We start from the raw sequence: 16,991 nt of genomic DNA, 5'->3' as shown, positions 1-16,991 counted from the left end.
TGAGGAGTGAATTCTATCCCTACCTAGTAAATGGTAATTGAACACATAGAAGTCTATTCTGGAACAAGTTGTTTCAGGAGCAGTGCACTTTATTACCACAACTGGTTCAATTTGCTTCACCAGAGCTACTCCAGAATAAGGTATTTACGATTTTTAACAAATACATTCCTTTCTATAAAGTACTTGACATTTGCCATTAAAAGGATCATTAACTTGAAATTGGTGACAAGTGCAATAACTGGAAACACATTAGAGTCAGTATATCTGCCCTCACCAGTGGTTTAGGTGGTACAGGATAGAAGTTAGTAAGTTAAGATGAATGAAAAAGAAGATGCTAAGTTGGAAAGATTTGTTAAAATTGGTTTGTGGCTAGCTATCTTACTTTACTGGCTAAGCTTCTTTTACACGTTTTCTACAAGTATGTTTAGATTTTGCTTTTGTGTTAAAACATACTGATTTGAGCTGTCTAATGTATTGTGTGTGGCTGGTCCGAAGGTAGTGGGATATTTCAATTTCAATGTATTGTGTGTATATATTTTTAGCAATCTTGCTTTTTTTAATAGTAAACCATATTTTGCAGTTATGAATTGGATTGTAGGTAGTGTATATATGTAAATTTATTTGTGTTCTGTATGTTATTGTCACCTGCATTTCTCAAAACTTGTACAGATTTCTAGGTACTCAATGTTGAAAGTCTAAGATCTTACTGTGAGAGTACTCTGGATAATTTTCTAGTGAACCTTTCTAGTTGTCTAGTGTTAATGAACTGAATCTCTTATAACAAGTTAAAAGAGTTATATTAAAATACTCTGGATTGTCTAATATAGTTTAACAGAGATACATTCTGAGCTCTTGGGAACATAAGGCTATAATCCTAATCCTGCTCACCTAGTATTAAGCCCCACTGAATTCAATAAGACTTACTTCTGAGTAGGCATGGTTGGGATTGTACTGTAATCCTTTTCACATAACACAAACCTATACATATCTACTCAGAAGTAAGCCCTGTTGATTTTAGGGAGGCATAATATTGGGTGAATGCGCATAGGATTGCAGCCTAAGATTTCTGCATGGAAATATAAAATAGGATCCAAAGAACTGTCCTACGTGTGTTAAAGGACTTTAGTGTACACCAGTGGAGTTCTCTAAGTTATCAGTAGCAGACCCCCTACCCACCCAACACTATACTGCAGATTGCTTTGAGACTTCTCAGTTTCAAAGAGCTGCTAGCCCTGCAACATGAGGTTGCTGCGAGGTTGCTTAAAGCCTACTGTGTCCTGAGTTATTCAGACTTGTGCATTCTTTGTATTTTAGCCCTAGAGAAAAATCAACTCATTTGAAATGTGGTGTTGGAAGAGAGCTTTGCAGATAACATGGACCATGAAAAAGACAAATAATTGGGTGTTAGAACAAATTAAACCAGAACTATCTCTAGAAGATAAAATGATGAAACTGAGGTTATCATACTTTGAACACATAATGAGAAGATGTGATTCATTAGGAAAGACAATAATGCTGGGAAAAACAGAAGCAGGAGTAGAAAAAGAGGAAGGCCAAGCAAGAGATGGATTGATTCCATAAAGGAAGCCACTGACCTGAACTTACAAGATCTGAACAGGGTGGTTTATAACAGATGCTATTGGAGGTTGCTGATTTATAGTCGCCATAAGTTGTAACTGACTTGAAGGCACATTACAACAACAAAACAATTAGCTGTAATGTTCTGTCAAATGGGTATACAAAAGAAATGTAGTAGTATTCATTTATTACGATCATAGACCAGCAAGGTTATATAAAACATATAAAAGGTAGTTTAAAAAGTGGCATAAGAGCAAAATACAGTTTTATAAAATTTCCTCTCTCAGGAGTGTAACCATTTCCCCCCCTGATTTGCATTGAAATCATAATAGAAACCCTTTCTTTTACATAAGAGGACACATCCCTTAAACAGTTTACTGCCAAGGTTGTGGAGTTACTTCCAGAAAAGGCTATTAATAATGGGAAAATTATCTTCTTTCTGCATTCCTTATACATATTAAAATACAAAAGAAATGTGGTTATGAAGAATTCTTTCTCTATACCCCAACATCTAAAGTGCCTTAAAATATTGTGGAAGAAAGGTAGGAAATGAGAATAAATTAACAGACAACTTTTCTTAGTGCTGGAGACTAACGTATCCAACCTAGATCATGCAGGTTGCTACTCTGAGATAGGGTTGCTACCTTTTTTTCTATTCTGATCCGCAGAGCGTCATTTTTTGTATCTGCATACTGAGGAAAGATCAAAGTGTTGCAGCTCTTGTCATTGAGGCTCCAATCGGCCATCCTATACCCACTCACCTGAACTCAATGGGACTTTCTTCTGAGTAGATGGATATAGCATTGCTAAAAAGTGTAGGAGTCCTCTTGAGAGTCCATAGCTTATATTGTGAGAGCTCTTCCCTTCCCTTGTAGTCTGTGAATAGCTTTTGCACTTAGACCATATTGTGTGACATTGTGTTTGTTTATTATTGCGTTTCTATCTTGCCTCTCCTCCAAGTAGCTCAAGGTGGTACAAATGGTTTTCCCCATCCCATTTTGTCCTCACAACAACTTTCCAAGGTAGGATAGTATGAGAAGCAGTGACTGGCCCAAGGTCATCCAGCGAGCTTCATTCCTGACCAGGATTTTGAACCCTGGTTTCCCAGGTCCCAGTGCAACACTCCAACCATTACACACTGGCTCTGTATGTATTTAAATGCTTTCTAGAACTCGAATATCTCTTGTTAGTATTAAGAATGGGTGGTATGATGGCTTTTACTGGAGACAAAATACTTCTCTATAAGACAGAATTACTTTTTTCACTTAATATTGCTAGTGTAAATATCTGGGTCTGTATGGCATAATCCGTTAAAACAATGGCTTATATCCAATGCTGTTTGTTCTCCTTGCTCAATAAAACTTCCCCTTTCTGACCTCCCCCCACTTCGCAGTGCCCATGCACCCTCAAAATCTGCACCAGAGGGTTGGGGGACCATCTGGAGTAGATTTTGGAGTTGTACAGGGGGATGAGAGGAAGGGGAAGTTCCATTGAGTGAGTGAAACTCCCCTGGCCAACATTGGATACAACGCTATGGGTTGGGGGCATTGTTTCAAAATGTTTACTTCTAATATTTTAACCACACAGTCTTTGGCCCATATATGAAGAACATAAGAAGAGCCTACTGGAAAAGATAAGGACCACCTGGTTACTGTGCTCTTCAACCAAGTACTTTCTCAAGTCTTCTCAGTGCTACTTTAGTGAAGTACTTCAGTCCCAGGGAGCAGGCACTCTCTGCCATTAATAGTGCAGTTAATTTCCCCTAATTGAGTCATATGAGAAACTAAAAAAAAAATTCCTATCAGCCTTTTCCTCCAAATAGAAGTGCTTAGGCAACACATAAAATTGATCTTAATAACTGTTGTAGATAAGTGAGACTTTACCACATTTTCCATCTTCTCATTCCCTCTGTGGCTTCCTGGTTTGTAGGATGAGAGTAGAGCCCTTCATGATGAAACTTAAAAGGGAAAAAAAGTTATTAAAAGAAATCCAGGTTCTATACTTTCTTTAAGCCATAACTAAAGGTTCTTGTTCTGACTGAGAAAATTCAGCCTACTATGAACCAGGGGTAGTTTGAACAGAAAAAAAGCACTGTGTGTACATGTGCCTGCCATGTGTTTTCTTGGGGTGCATGGAACTTTCATTAAGGGTTTTTGTTCTGGCCTCAACACACCTTAGGGCAGTCTGCAACTAAAAATATTTGGCAGACCGGTACCATCTTAGAGAGAAAAAGAAGCCCCCGCCTAGATCCCACTTCCCAAAGTGGGTGTGGCCTGTTGTGGTGTGGCTTCTATTTTTTGGACTAGTCTGGCTGCTTCTTTTCTGGCCAGAACTACCTGGGAAAAGCAGGAACTGACTGCAGCACGAAGGAGAAACTCTCCCAAGGTGTATAACTCTGGTGGCTGTCAATTGAGTGAATCTTATGCAACAATGGGTCCAAACCAGTGGGGTGGAGCACATGCAATTATGCTTTATCCTGTTCCCAAAAATACCGCCATCATCAGAATATATAATGCAATTCTCAGTGTATCAGAACCGTCATTACTTTAATGCTCAGAACCCCCATTACGTTAATGCTAAATGCAGTTTTAAATGCCAAGGTATGAAAGCATATAAAACTACTTATTATATATGTGGGAGACAATTGGGATTTATGGTCATGGTTCAGTTCTATTTTTGAATCACTTGTCTCTACCATAATACATGGCCTATTGATATTATTTGCTATATTAATTGGAATTATGCTGTCATAATGCTTGTACAATGTTGCTTAAGTTGTACTATGAAACAAATGCAAAAGCCTTTGAACCCAGAACGAAAACAGGAAATACATAACATGTATGTGGAGATCATAGAAATGAAAGAATATGAGAAGAGTGAAACCAATGGGTTAATGCAATTGGAAGTTTGACATTAAGTTGAGGTGTAGAAGCTCAAAAGGGGGGAGTGTGGAATAAAAATTCTGAGGCCTCAAAATTCGTCAAAACCTTGCAGGCACAAGGGGGGTGATGGGTAGAATGGCACTGGAGAATGCTGGAAGAATATGTTGCAAAGATATGTCACAGAATGTTCCAAGAGATACTGCTGAATGCTCAACCTTCTAAGTACAAGTAGATAAGCATGTGTGCACACTGCTGATGAAAGCAGCTTTCTGTGTGCCTTTGAAAAATTCCTATAAGAATGTGCTGAAAACTGCTTGAGACAGAGAACTTTGGACTTATGCTTGTCTGAATTTCTCTCCAAGCAGCCACTTGCTTTGTTTCACTTTATTTTAATAAAGTGCCTTTAGCAGATCTTATTGATACAAACACAATGCAAAGCATCCAGTCCACACATTCATGTAAATCAATCCCCAGCTCCAACAATTGTAAATGCATATTATGAAGTAGTTAGCTGTAGAAGAAGGACTGAGATGTTGAATCTATCTGTCTTGAGATAAAAGAGAGGGTATAGATGAGGTGGTGAGAGCCAGTGTTGTGTAGTGGTTAAGGTGCTGGACTACGACCTGGGAGACCAGGGTACGAATCCCCACACAGCCATGAAGCTCACTGGGTGACCTTGTGCCAGTCACTGCCTCTCAGCTTCAGAGGACTGCAATGGTAAACCCCCTCGGAATACCACTTACCGTGAAAACCCTATTCGTAGGGTCGCCATAAGTCGGGATCGACTTGAAGGCAGTCCATTTTTCATAGATGAGGTGAAAAGACAATGCAAGACGAGGTCCTCCAGGCTGCAACTCAGGAGTGCTCAAGAACAAAGCCAAAAGGAGGCTTTTCTTTTAAGCAAAACTGGTCTAAATGGGATCTGATATTATGCAGAGGAACAACCGGTCAGTGTATGATAATATGCTGAGGCTTGATTCTCTGTCGACAGATCAATGGTTGGAAAATTAAAGCAGTTCTAAATGCAGAGACTAGGGGCAATGTAACAAAAAAACACAATGCTCAGATGGGCTATTTTTATTATACGCTGTTAAGACTAATATGTGTGCTTGTCTTCATCAAGAATAATCCCTCACAGCTTCTGTTAGTGACTTTTAACTCTAAAATTCTAGATTTCTGGAGTTGTGTTACTGTGCATAGGAGTGTCTATTCAAGTAAAACTCCGAGATACTTTTGTGGTGGTGAATGATGCTGCTTCAGGAGTCCCTGTGATAATAACTGTTATTGGCACACTTGTCGTCATTGTGTCTGCCTTTGGGGCAGTTGCTCTACTAAAACAAAGCCCTAAGATGATTAAATTGGTAAGTAATGCTATCCAGATTAATAAGCAGGACCCAGACCTTGCCTTCGTACAGCTCTATTTTTTTAAAAGCTTAAAATATATGCACGAGTAGTCCTTTAGATCAGTGGTCCCCAAACCTTTCCCCCCACAGACAGCTTGAAAATTGCTGAGGGTCTTGGGGGAAAATTTAATGATTTTTCTGCTTGTTGTAGTAATTGTAATGTGCTGTGCTAGGAGCTGTATGGCTTTAAAGTGTATTTTTACAGACTTGCCACAGATTACCTGAATGAAGCTCATGGACCACTAGTGGTCCATGGACCACACTTTGGGAACCCCTGCTTTAGAATTAGCCAAATCTTGGCTTCTACCTTCTGAAGGCACAAGGGAGGACTGTATCAAGAGATGCCATAGCTGAATCTTCTTTAATCTTTAACAGTTGTAGTGCTTTCTTATCTGGGTTATGTAATCCAATGGGAACATACTTTTGGGTCTGTCACCTACTCCTTTAACTCCTTGTAATAGCCACAGGAATAACTCTGCCAGGAAATAGCCTGACTCCTGACAATGCAGCATACATACAAAGAATAAGCATCTTTCTGCCATAAGTGCAACATGTCAGCAAGAGATAAACTAATAATCTTGTGCAACTAATTTCCCCATCACCTCTACATAGAACCAATTATTTTTTACAAAGTAACTTGTATAATGGCAAGACAAAACTACTGAAGGACTTAATATTTTCACATGAATGAACTTCCAAGTATATTCTGTGGCTCTGAGCACACTAGTTGCCTACAGCAAAACATTTCCATTGGCCACACCTGGAAGGGGAAAAGGGTATGTGTACCCTGTGATAACTTCAAATCCTGCCCTATTTACTTGTCTTCCATTTCAAACCCTCTCCTCTTGATCGGTTGATTCTGATTGTGTGCCTGCCTGTTGATTTTTAATGTTGACACATGCTGCAAAATATGTTGACTTGGAAGAGAACATATAAACAGTGGTGTACACTTTAACCACATCAGGTTATTTTACCTTGTATGGGCTGGTGGTTGAATTTGGACATGATTGGCCATTTGATTTTGACTATTCCTAATTGTAATTATGACTTCATCACCTTTTAATCTATATTGGTACCAGTGGTAATGGACTAAATGTTGAATTTGGCTGAGGGCATTTACTTGGCCTCTTAGATAGATTAAAATTAGACTAAAGGATTAGGCAGTCCTGGATGGATAAATAATACAAAGTGATGGTGCCAATGCTATTTTCTACAAGTATTAAACTGTTATCACAATCCTGATCTTTGTTCTTAATTTGATGCCTTTACACTAAAAATGACTCTGTTATTAGTTCACAGGCATGTTGTTGGCACTGTTGATACTTGAAATCATAGTTGGTGCTACTGCCTACACTTACAGAGGGAAGGTAAGTTTTGTGTCTGGTGCTAAAACAAAGCCCCACCTTTAAAGAGTTGGGGAGGGGGAGATGTATCGCTACAGCCTTCTCTACAGTCAACATTTGCAAAGAGAAGTGGCCAGTTTCTATAAGTGGGATGCAGTCATATTTTATCCCTCCAAACCAGGTGTGGGGACCCTTTGGCCCTCCATATATTGCTGAGCTGCACCACCCATTATCCCTGGCCATTGACCATGCTCGTTGGGGCTGATGGGACTTGTAGGTCAGCAACAGCTGAAAGGCCAAAGGTCCCTCACACCTGCTCCTCACCTATCCACCACACTCCTGTGATTACCACTTTCCATAGTAAGGAGGTGTTTCTCCTTCCCTGTCTCCTCCCCACATACACACATAAAACAAAAGCCCGAAAGGAAAGGAAAGGAACTACAAGCCTTCCATGATCTAGCAGCTTGTAGCTGCAGCTGATCTTGTCAGTAGATGGCTTTTGAAGTCCTGTTTCATTATTATTATTTTTTATTATTATTTATTACATTTGTATACCGCCCCATAGCCGAAGCTCTCTGGGTGGTTTACAATTAAAAACATTAAAAACAAATAGACGAATATACAAATTTAAAAACACTTAAAAAAAACAATTTAAAAACACATGGACTGTTTCATGTCCTTGATCACAAGTTACTTCTAAACTGTCCCCACAGCCACCTGGCCTACCTATCCAAGATACTTGGGTGGAGTCTTTCCAAACATTGCTTCTAGTCCATGGAGTGAGCAGACCCTGCTATGGAGTAATTGCCATTCAACACAATTGTATTTAGCCATAATTTTTAATAGCAATTCCTGCCAATTAGTGTGACTGTTGCAGATGCTCTGTCATGGGAAAGTAGAGTCATGAGCACCTGTTGAATAGTACCTGTGATGTAAATAGGAGATACATAAACGAGTGTCTATTAAGCAGGTGTAAATGCTATCTGCTAATCCATTGTATACCCACTGCCAGCCCAAATGCAATGTGTGTTTGAATTAAATCTTATGAGGATCTTTCAGGCAATCTCCCAGTGGCAAGGTTATTCTCAGTCAGCAAAGCTAATTCGACACCCTTTACATACTGTGTAGATGAGGACACTGCAGCAGGTGGCTAGGGCTGTACTACCAGAAGCAGCGGTGATAATCATAGAAAGGAGCACATTGTCTGTGAACACCCTTGCAACATATTCCTTTGTGCGTTTAGGCTGTGTATGCACCATATATTTAAAGCACATTGAAAGCACGTTATTCCACACAAAGAATCCTGGGAATTTTAGTTTACTACTTACAGTATGTAAATAAAGTGCCTTGGCTATATTTCCCAATTAGTGAGGTCGTCAGACCTCAGAAAGTAAATGAGTAAAACCAGAAGACTTTCAAGGAACGTTACTACCAGTCATGTCTTGATGGGGTTTGCCACTAAACTAAAATAGAGAAAAGAGGGGAAACACTCCTGCATAATGTTAGACTATATCACAAATGGTCCCCATTTTCTCTCCAGACCTAGTGTAACAACTGTTTCCTTAACCCAAATGTGTAAATGGTTTTCCATTCCTAATGCTGGCTAAAAGTGAAGCTCTGTGTTGCAAGTTTGAGGTAACTGATGTACAAAAGAGATGTTAGCAGCTTAACATAAGTTGTCCCTTGCTATCTAATAATTACACCAGAAACCTCAAAACTTGTTAATGATCCATATTTTGAACATGTTAGTGTCTGCTCAGATGTCTGAATTCCCCTTTCTCTTCTTCCCCAACTACACAGGAAAGAGGTATAATGTAGTCCTAATTTATTTTAAATTATTTATATGGATGCTTTTAATAAACAAAATGCAGTTCTTGCCTAACATAGCATAGTGAGAATTCGGGGAGCCAGGTTAGGTGGAGGGAAAGACCCACTCAGTGAGAGTCCAATGGAGTAAAAGACGGAGCTTCCACTTTTGTGCTAAAAGTCCATTTGTATCTAAAAATGGTTCTCTTTGGTTTTGCTGCCTCCAGATAAGTCTATTTTCCCTCATCTCTGGAAAAGTTAAAGCCATATACAAGACTGCCTCTTATACAATCCTCTGTGTGTGTGTTAACACAGTTGTATCAAACTTTATTGAGACATGTCTGGAACACATTGGACAAGTATAGTGAAGAAGTGCAGATCACCAAAGGTTTGGACAGCTTACAGACACAGGTAAACAAGCTTTCCTGTCAGTGTAAAGAGTAGAGAACTAGTGGTGAACCCCAATGTTCTAGTTAAAGAAAATCAAATGTCAAAAACAAGGGATTTTTCATTCTTTCTATTCTGATATTTAAATGTTCACTACCAGCTCTGGCAGATCATTGGTATTTTAGGCAAGAAAACCTACTGTCCTGTAAAGAACAGGGAAGAATCTGACTGAGTCAGGGAGACACAATCTGACTGAGTCAGGGAGTCAGACTTTGAAGATGGCATGATAGAATCATTCCTCGTTGAGATTTTCTGTCCTGTTTTCTCTGGTTAAAAAAGACATTGTACGGCTTCAAAAAAATCTTGCAAAACCTGTCTGACTAGGGTTGACAGTGGAATAAAGAAATGAGCGTGCATCACCCATGGGCTGTCATAAGTTTTATCATATCTCCTTCAGCTTACCAGTTTAATGGAAAAGCCTATTAGTATAGGTAAGTGGTGAGTGGGATTTTCCCCCAGAGTTTGTGTTTGTTTGTTAAGGTGGCGCTTCACCTACCAGCTTGTCATTAGGAACCACATTTTCTGTTACGCTAATTATGAACCTAAGTGCCTCTACCCTGTGCTCTAGTTCCAGTGCTGCGGTGCAGAGAACTATACTGATTGGCTGAATACGACATTTGGATCTCTCTCCTCATCTGTCCCAAGAAGCTGCTGCAAAGTACCTGGGGAAAACTGTGTCACAGATCTAAGCAAACATACAGTAGGCATTAACCAGCAGGTAAACTCCATGTTGTCATAGGGTTGTATTAAATCTAGTATTAAGCAGATAGTTTCTTTAGCACAAGGATTTCTTCTTGCAAAATGGAATGATCTAGGAACATAGGAAGCTGCCTTTAGTCAGACCCATTGGTCCATCTAGCTCAGTATTGTCTACACTGACTGGCAGTGGCTCTCCAGGATTTCAGGCAGGAATCTTCCCCAGCCCTACCCAGAGATGCTGAGGATTGAACTACCACTGAGCTATGACCCTTCTCACCCTTTCCTCTCCCTGCACGCTTCCTAAATTTGTTCTGGGTTCTCCCCCAACCCTCCAGTGTGGGGTACGCACGGGAAGGAGATGGGGTGAAATCCCATTGCGCTAATGCTTAGTTAGAGTAACTTCTTAGTTGAATACCACCCATAAATCACATCTTCCATTTTTGTCTGGTTTTGCATACTGGTTTTTGGAGGCTTAAAGAGCAGCACGGCACTCTTTGCAAAAGCACTTTCAAACAGCCCTGTGCTGCTCTTTAAAGTCCTGATACTTGAGCTTCAACATGCAGTGTTGCTTGATGTCACTATGATATCAGGCAATTGATAGGTGGGTGTTCCTCCACCTGTCAAATTTGGCCTCTAGCAGTCAGAAGATAAGTATCTGGCCTTCTGGGCAAAAATTTTTCCCCACCACTGATATACATAATCGTACATATGGCAGTGCCTGTGGCGCTGAGGAGAGATTTTGCAGCCAGCATTGCATTCTCTAGTAGCCAGTTGGCAGAGCTCTCTTGGATGGTCTGGAGGTTACTGATCACCATTGTGGGGAGAAGACCCCTGGAGGCTTTGAGGACCCATTGTGGAAAAACTGGCTACACATTTTGAAAAGTTGCTTTGGTTTGGAATGACCTTGTCTCTGCAGTTGTTGTAATTTCAAGGGCCAGAGTGCAGTGCCAGAGTCTGCAATGTGTTGTGTGATCAGTTTCCATTTACGCAGCCTGATGATGTGCACAATGTGCTTGTGGCTATATGCCCAACCATGGATTTGATATGACTAGGTCCTAGTAAGAATGGACCCATTGTAAGTAATGAACCTAAGTTAGTCGTGTCTGTTAACTTAAATGGGTCAATTCTGAATAGGACTAGTACTGAATACCATCCTATGTGTCTTCTTGACAAATGTCCCTCCTGGCTTATTAAATCTAGCAGAGGGGGTTTGACTGGCTGGGTCCAGAGGGTGGTTAATGCATGAGGGGGTAGTCCCTGTCACTTTGAAAGAGGCAGTACTATGGCCACTCCTAAAGAAGCCTGCCTTGGCCCCATTGGTTTGGACTAACTGCTGACCTGTCATTATGCCCTTTTCAGGGAATGTGGTAGAGACAGTGGCAAGCATTCTTGGATGACAATTCAGGCCTGGCAATGGGACTGAACTGATGGATGTCCTTTACTGAGAGTGGGACAAGAGGAGTGCAAACTTGCTCCTGCTTCTTTATATTTATTTATTTATTTATTTTATTAAATTTATATACCGCTGCATAGCCTGCGATATTGGAAACCACCAACCCTGTATCCTCCTGGGCTAGCCCTGTGAGATGGGAATTGGGGGCAATTCCACTCCTACCTATGTGGCAGAGTCCAGAGAGTACATTGGGAGAGTGCTTTTCAGCCCCCTGGCAGTTATGCTGAGGGGAGCCACAAGGCACTATCCTGTCTCCAGTGCTATATAATACCTATATGAAGCTGTTGGGAATGGTCATTAGGAGATTTGGTATGAGATGCCATCAATATACTGAAGTCACTCAGTTTCTCCAAAGCATCTGAATCTGGAGAGGCTATGCAGGCCCTGGAGTGGTACATTGATGTACTGATGGGCTGGATGAGGGAAAATAAGTTGAGCTTGAATCCTGGCAAGATGGAAGCACTATGGGTGAGTGCTTCCCATGTCTGAGAAATCAATTAGTCCTGGATGGGGCTGCACTCGCTTTGAAGGAGCAGGTTCGCAGTCAGGGTGATTTTGGATCTAGGTTTGTCATTTGATGCCCAGGTGGCCTAGGTAGCAGGGAGTGCCTTTTATCAGCTTTGGTTGGTGTGTAAGCTGCTGTAGTTCCTGGGGCAGGATAACATGACTACAATAGTCCCCAGGCATTAGTATGTGGAGATCCCTTTGTACTTGGTTTGGAAACTGCAGTTATTGCAGAACGGTGCAACATGATTGTTGACAGGAGTGAGACCCTGTCAGCATGTTGGACCTCTGCACAGAGATCTGCACTGGCTGCTGATTTGTTACCGGGCCAAGTTCAAGGTGTTACTATTACTGTATAAAGTCCTCAACAGCTTGGGACCAGTTTATTTAAAGGATCGCCTTACTCCATATGTGCCTACTCAACCACTTTGATTCACAAGTGCCACATAACATTAGCTCCGCATTTACAAGGAATTGATCCTTTAGCGTGACAGCACCTACTCTTTGGAACTCCCCATTATTATTAGACAGGTGACTTTGCAGTATTGTTCTCTGTGACTGTTAAAAACTTTTTGTTTAGGCAAGCCTACTTAATTTTACATTGTAATTTTACAATGTATGATTGTTTTTAAATGGCTGCTTTTTATATTTTGATAAAATGCTATGTCAATTTGTGTTTAATTTTTGCTTTTATTGTTTTTTTATTAATGTTTTAATTTGTACTTTGTAAACCATTTAGAAGCTTTCTGTTGAGCAAGCAGTATATAAAATAATTACTGAAATAACAGAAAATGCAGAGCTCATATTTTACATAAATACTTCCATGAAGAGTAGGAGCTGCTCACATATACAGAAAATACACGGAAGGCCTTGCTCTTAACATTCAATCTACATTATACTTAAGTGAGCCAAACTGAAATTTATGGCACATGCCTTATTTCTGAGTGTAGCCAACACATTTTGGAATACTTAATAAACCTGAAGATACAAAGCTACTGTCTTCATCCTTTAGATCTCTCCTGAGCTGTAAGTTCCACGTTGTGTATTTCTATGTGAACTAGGTATAGCATGAGGAAGAATAATTATAGTAAACCTTGGAACCCCAACACTTTGGTGTTCAAATATGGCAAAACAAAACTCTATGTACTGTTGTGAAAGGGGAAGAGACCCTGCCTCATTTCCATAGGTATCAGGAAGTTCATGGGTGTAACCCTGTACAAGGTCTGTGTCCTAGTGATAGAGTGCACACTGCCTACTTGTGTAGTATTTCTGTAACATCTTTACAAGCAGAGTGTATTGAAGCCAGCAGCACAATCACTAATAATGTAGCTTCAGCTAACACCCACTGAACTCCCAGTGATCTTACTCTGCCCGCATTCCAAATACTGATGCTTAACAACTTATACACCCATCTCCCATGCAGGAAGTATGATTGCCCATTCAGGAAAACATGGCTCACACAGAGAACATAAGAACATAAGAAGAGCCTGCTGAAATAACTGCTGATAATCTCTCTCTCTGTTTGTGTGTGTGTATGTGTGTGTGTGTCTGTGTGTGTTCCTTGCTAACTCTTCCTTCCTTCACATGCCAGGTTAGCATTTTTGTTGCAGTAACTATTGGAAATCAGGTACTAGAGCGTAGGACTTAGTAGCAGCCTCCAGAAGTGTTCTGGGATGAAGAAGGACCAGGTCAGGAATGTGGCATGGCTGGGCTTGCCAGATAAGAACTTCTAAAAAACAAAGGTCTCCATTGTCTTGGACTCTGTGTAGTAGTGCCTAGCCCTGTTCTGGTGCTTGACAAACAAGTAATACTATAAAATGTTCAGACTTTCCAAGCTGGCATCAACACTGCATTCTAGAATAACTGAGATTAGAAACCTTGATTCTTTTTGGAGGGTGGGGGTGGGGAGGAGAGGCATTCATTTGTAGCTGTATGTTCTTGTGGGAATTTTGTGTGCTTGCTTATTCTTGCTGTTTAACAGATGGAGCCTTTCCCATCTTTTTTCCATGCCAAGAAAAGCAGCACCTGCTAAACTCCCCGTTTATCAACCTGTTGCGCTCCTCCCCCAATCTCTGAGCGGTGAGATTTCCGGGGTCCCTGCGCTCCTCCAGGGTTTGGTTTCCTTTGGGAAGATGACTGCGGTGTCTTTATGAAATATGGTTTATCTATCAACGCACATTCCAACCTGATCTTAAGATGGAGGAGTTCAAGGCATCAGCAGTCTAATATCCAGCTTTTCCATCTGGGTTGCAAGAGGCACCCCAAAGGCCATGGTGCAGAGAGCCAGTCTCTCTCTGCCTGCCTTCCAGTTCCCAGCAATTCTCTAGACACAACTCAAACTACCAGCCTCTGCTGGGCTCCGGGGGGGGGGGGGATCCTCTCCTGAAGAGTTTCAATGACAAAAGGGTCTCCCTGGCCCATTCACCGTTATCTTACCTGGCCAATCTATTTGGTTAACAAAAGACTCATCTGACCAGCAGAGAGTTCCTCATTCCAAGGCACAGGATTCCAAATCAGAGGCTGGAAAGGGGACCCACAGGAATCATCCATCCCAACCCCCATGCTCATAACAAACCTTTTGGCTGTGTATACAACATACATTTAAAGCACATTGCTTCACCCAAAGTATCCTGGGAACTGTAGTTTACCCCTCACAGAGTTAAAGTTCTCAGGATTCTTTCACTGTATGATGTGTATGCATTTGGGGAGGGGGGAGGAAAGAGACCATCTGCTTCTTTGCCCTTACCTTCAGAAAACTATGGGGAGCATGGATTAACTAATGCTTTTAGGAGTTGAGGATTGGGAGTTGTGGATTTCATGAAGGGGTAACTACTTTCTTTCATAATTTACCAGCTGTTACGACAGCAGTGCTTTAAAAGACCAGAAGCCTCTCTGTCTGGAAGGGGAGAGAGAGAGAGTGGTAGGAAGCTGAACTTAATTGCAAGTTGAAACATGGTATCTTTTGTGAATAGGATCAGACTAGATTCTGCAATGTTGGATTGCAACTCATAAAGTTTTGTATTTGGTTTTGATGATGCCCCCCCCCCCGGCCCCTTGCAGCAATGAAAATGTCAGGTTTTTCTCTCTTTCTCAGGGGTGTGTTCGAAAACTGAAGAACTGGGTAGACGAACACATTGCTGTATTTGGAGGGGTTGGGATTTTTGTTGGACTTGCACAGGTAAGCATAAAGTGGTCTATCTAGTAAATCTAGATTTGAACATTGCAGGTGATGCTTTGTGAGGTAGACAAATGAGAGAGCCAGGCCTCTGAAATCTAGAAACAAGGACTGGCTGCATGCTTTTGGATCAATTAAAATGCTTTTTCTAATGTAAGAAGATGATCCCTATCTTCCACCGTTGGAAGAAATGGACAGAGTAGCTGCAGCAGTGCTACCAATGGGTTTTCATTTTGTTTGATTATAAAACTATCTACAAATACACAACTGCAGAAAAATACACTGGGTTTAGTTCTGATTAATGTCCAATCATTGTTTCTTCCTTCTTCGTGTGCCAAGTGAAATACTTATCCAACCCTAACTTCTGTGTATGGTTCTGTGCTTTCTTATCAGCTATCTTGGATTCCATTTTGCTATCTGCTGCTGAGAATACTAAAAGAAAACTATGAACGTATTGAATAAGTTTGAAGAAGCTGATGTGAATTTTTTGGCTGGAATTGGAAGGCAACATTTACAGTGTTCTTTTTTTGTGCGTAAATAAAATATTTACATTGTTCTAGTGCAACATGCAGTTCTCAGACTCCTCCCCCCCAGGCTCATTTCAGATAATATATCTCGACTTCAGCAAAGCTTTTGACAAAGTGCCCCATAATATTCTAATTAGCAAGCTAGCTAAATGTGGGCTGGATGGAACAACTATCAGATGGATCCACAGTTGGCTCCAGAACCATACTCAAAGAGTGTTTATCTATGGTTCCTTCTTAAACTGGGCAGATGTAACGAGTGGGGTACCACAGGGCTCAGTCCTGGGCCCAGTGCTCTTTAACATTTTTATTAGCGACTTGGATGAGGAGGTACAAAGCATGCTTATCAAATTTGCAGATATACAAAATTGGGGGGCATAGCTAATACCGTGGAAGACAGAAACAAAATTCAAAGGGACCTTGATAGGCTGGAGCATTGGGCTGAAAACAACAGAATGAAATTCAACAGGGATAAATGCAAAGTTCTACACTTAGGAAAAAGAAACCAAATGCACAGTTATAAGATTGGGGATACATGGCTCAGCAGTACGACATGTGAGAAGGATCTTGGAGTTGTCGTTGATCACAAGCTGACTATGAGCCAACAGTGTGATATGGCTGCAAAAAAGACAAATGCTATATTAGGCTGCATTAACAGAAGTATAGTTTCCAAATCGCATGAAGTACTAGTTCCCCTCTATTCAGCACTGGTTAGGCCTCATCTTGAATATTGCATCCAGTTCTGGTCTCCACACATCAAGAAGGATGCAGACAAACTGGAACGGGTTCAGAGGAGGGCAACAAAGATGATCAGGGGATTGGAAACAAAGCCCTATGAGGAGAGACTGAAAGAAATGGGCATGTTTAGCTTGGAGAAGAGATGACTGAAGGGAGATATGATAGCACTCTTCAAGTACATGAAAGGTTGTCACATAGAGGAGGGCCTCTTCTCGATCGTCCCTGAGTGCAGGACACGGAATAATGGGCTCAAGTTGCAGGAAGCCAGATTTCGACTGGACATCAGGAAAAACTTCCTGTTAGAGCCATACGACAATGGAACCAATTACCTAGAGAGGTAGTGGGTTCTCCGACACTGTAGGCATTCAAGAGGCAGCTAGACAGCCATCTGTTGGAAATGCTTTGATTTGGATTCCTGCATTGAGGAGGGGGTTGGACT

General features: G+C 41.1%; 1 protein-coding gene across 2 annotated transcripts; it reads left to right on the top strand.

The window, feature by feature from the left end:
- Positions 1-275: 275 nt before the first annotated feature.
- LOC133378180 (tetraspanin-6-like) lies at positions 276-15,821 on the top strand. 2 transcript variants are annotated; one of them, XM_061612964.1, is made up of 7 exons: positions 316-389; positions 5,632-5,821; positions 7,156-7,230; positions 9,328-9,423; positions 10,028-10,177; positions 15,210-15,293; positions 15,684-15,821. In XM_061612964.1, exons 1-7 carry the CDS (start codon positions 316-318, stop codon positions 15,750-15,752), a joined length of 738 nt encoding a protein of 245 aa, XP_061468948.1. In that variant the 3' UTR covers positions 15,753-15,821. The 2 variants fall into 2 exon arrangements, with proteins under 2 accessions (XP_061468947.1, XP_061468948.1); XM_061612963.1 differs by lacking the exon at positions 9,328-9,423 and having other exon boundaries at positions 276-361; positions 5,633-5,821.
- The last annotated feature ends 1,170 nt before the right edge of the window (positions 15,822-16,991 follow it).

Source organism: Rhineura floridana, chromosome 2 (genome assembly GCF_030035675.1).
Source record: "Rhineura floridana isolate rRhiFlo1 chromosome 2, rRhiFlo1.hap2, whole genome shotgun sequence".
NCBI classification, from domain to species: domain Eukaryota; kingdom Metazoa; phylum Chordata; class Lepidosauria; order Squamata; family Rhineuridae; genus Rhineura; species Rhineura floridana.
This window is presented reverse-complemented; position numbering and strand designations above follow the sequence as displayed.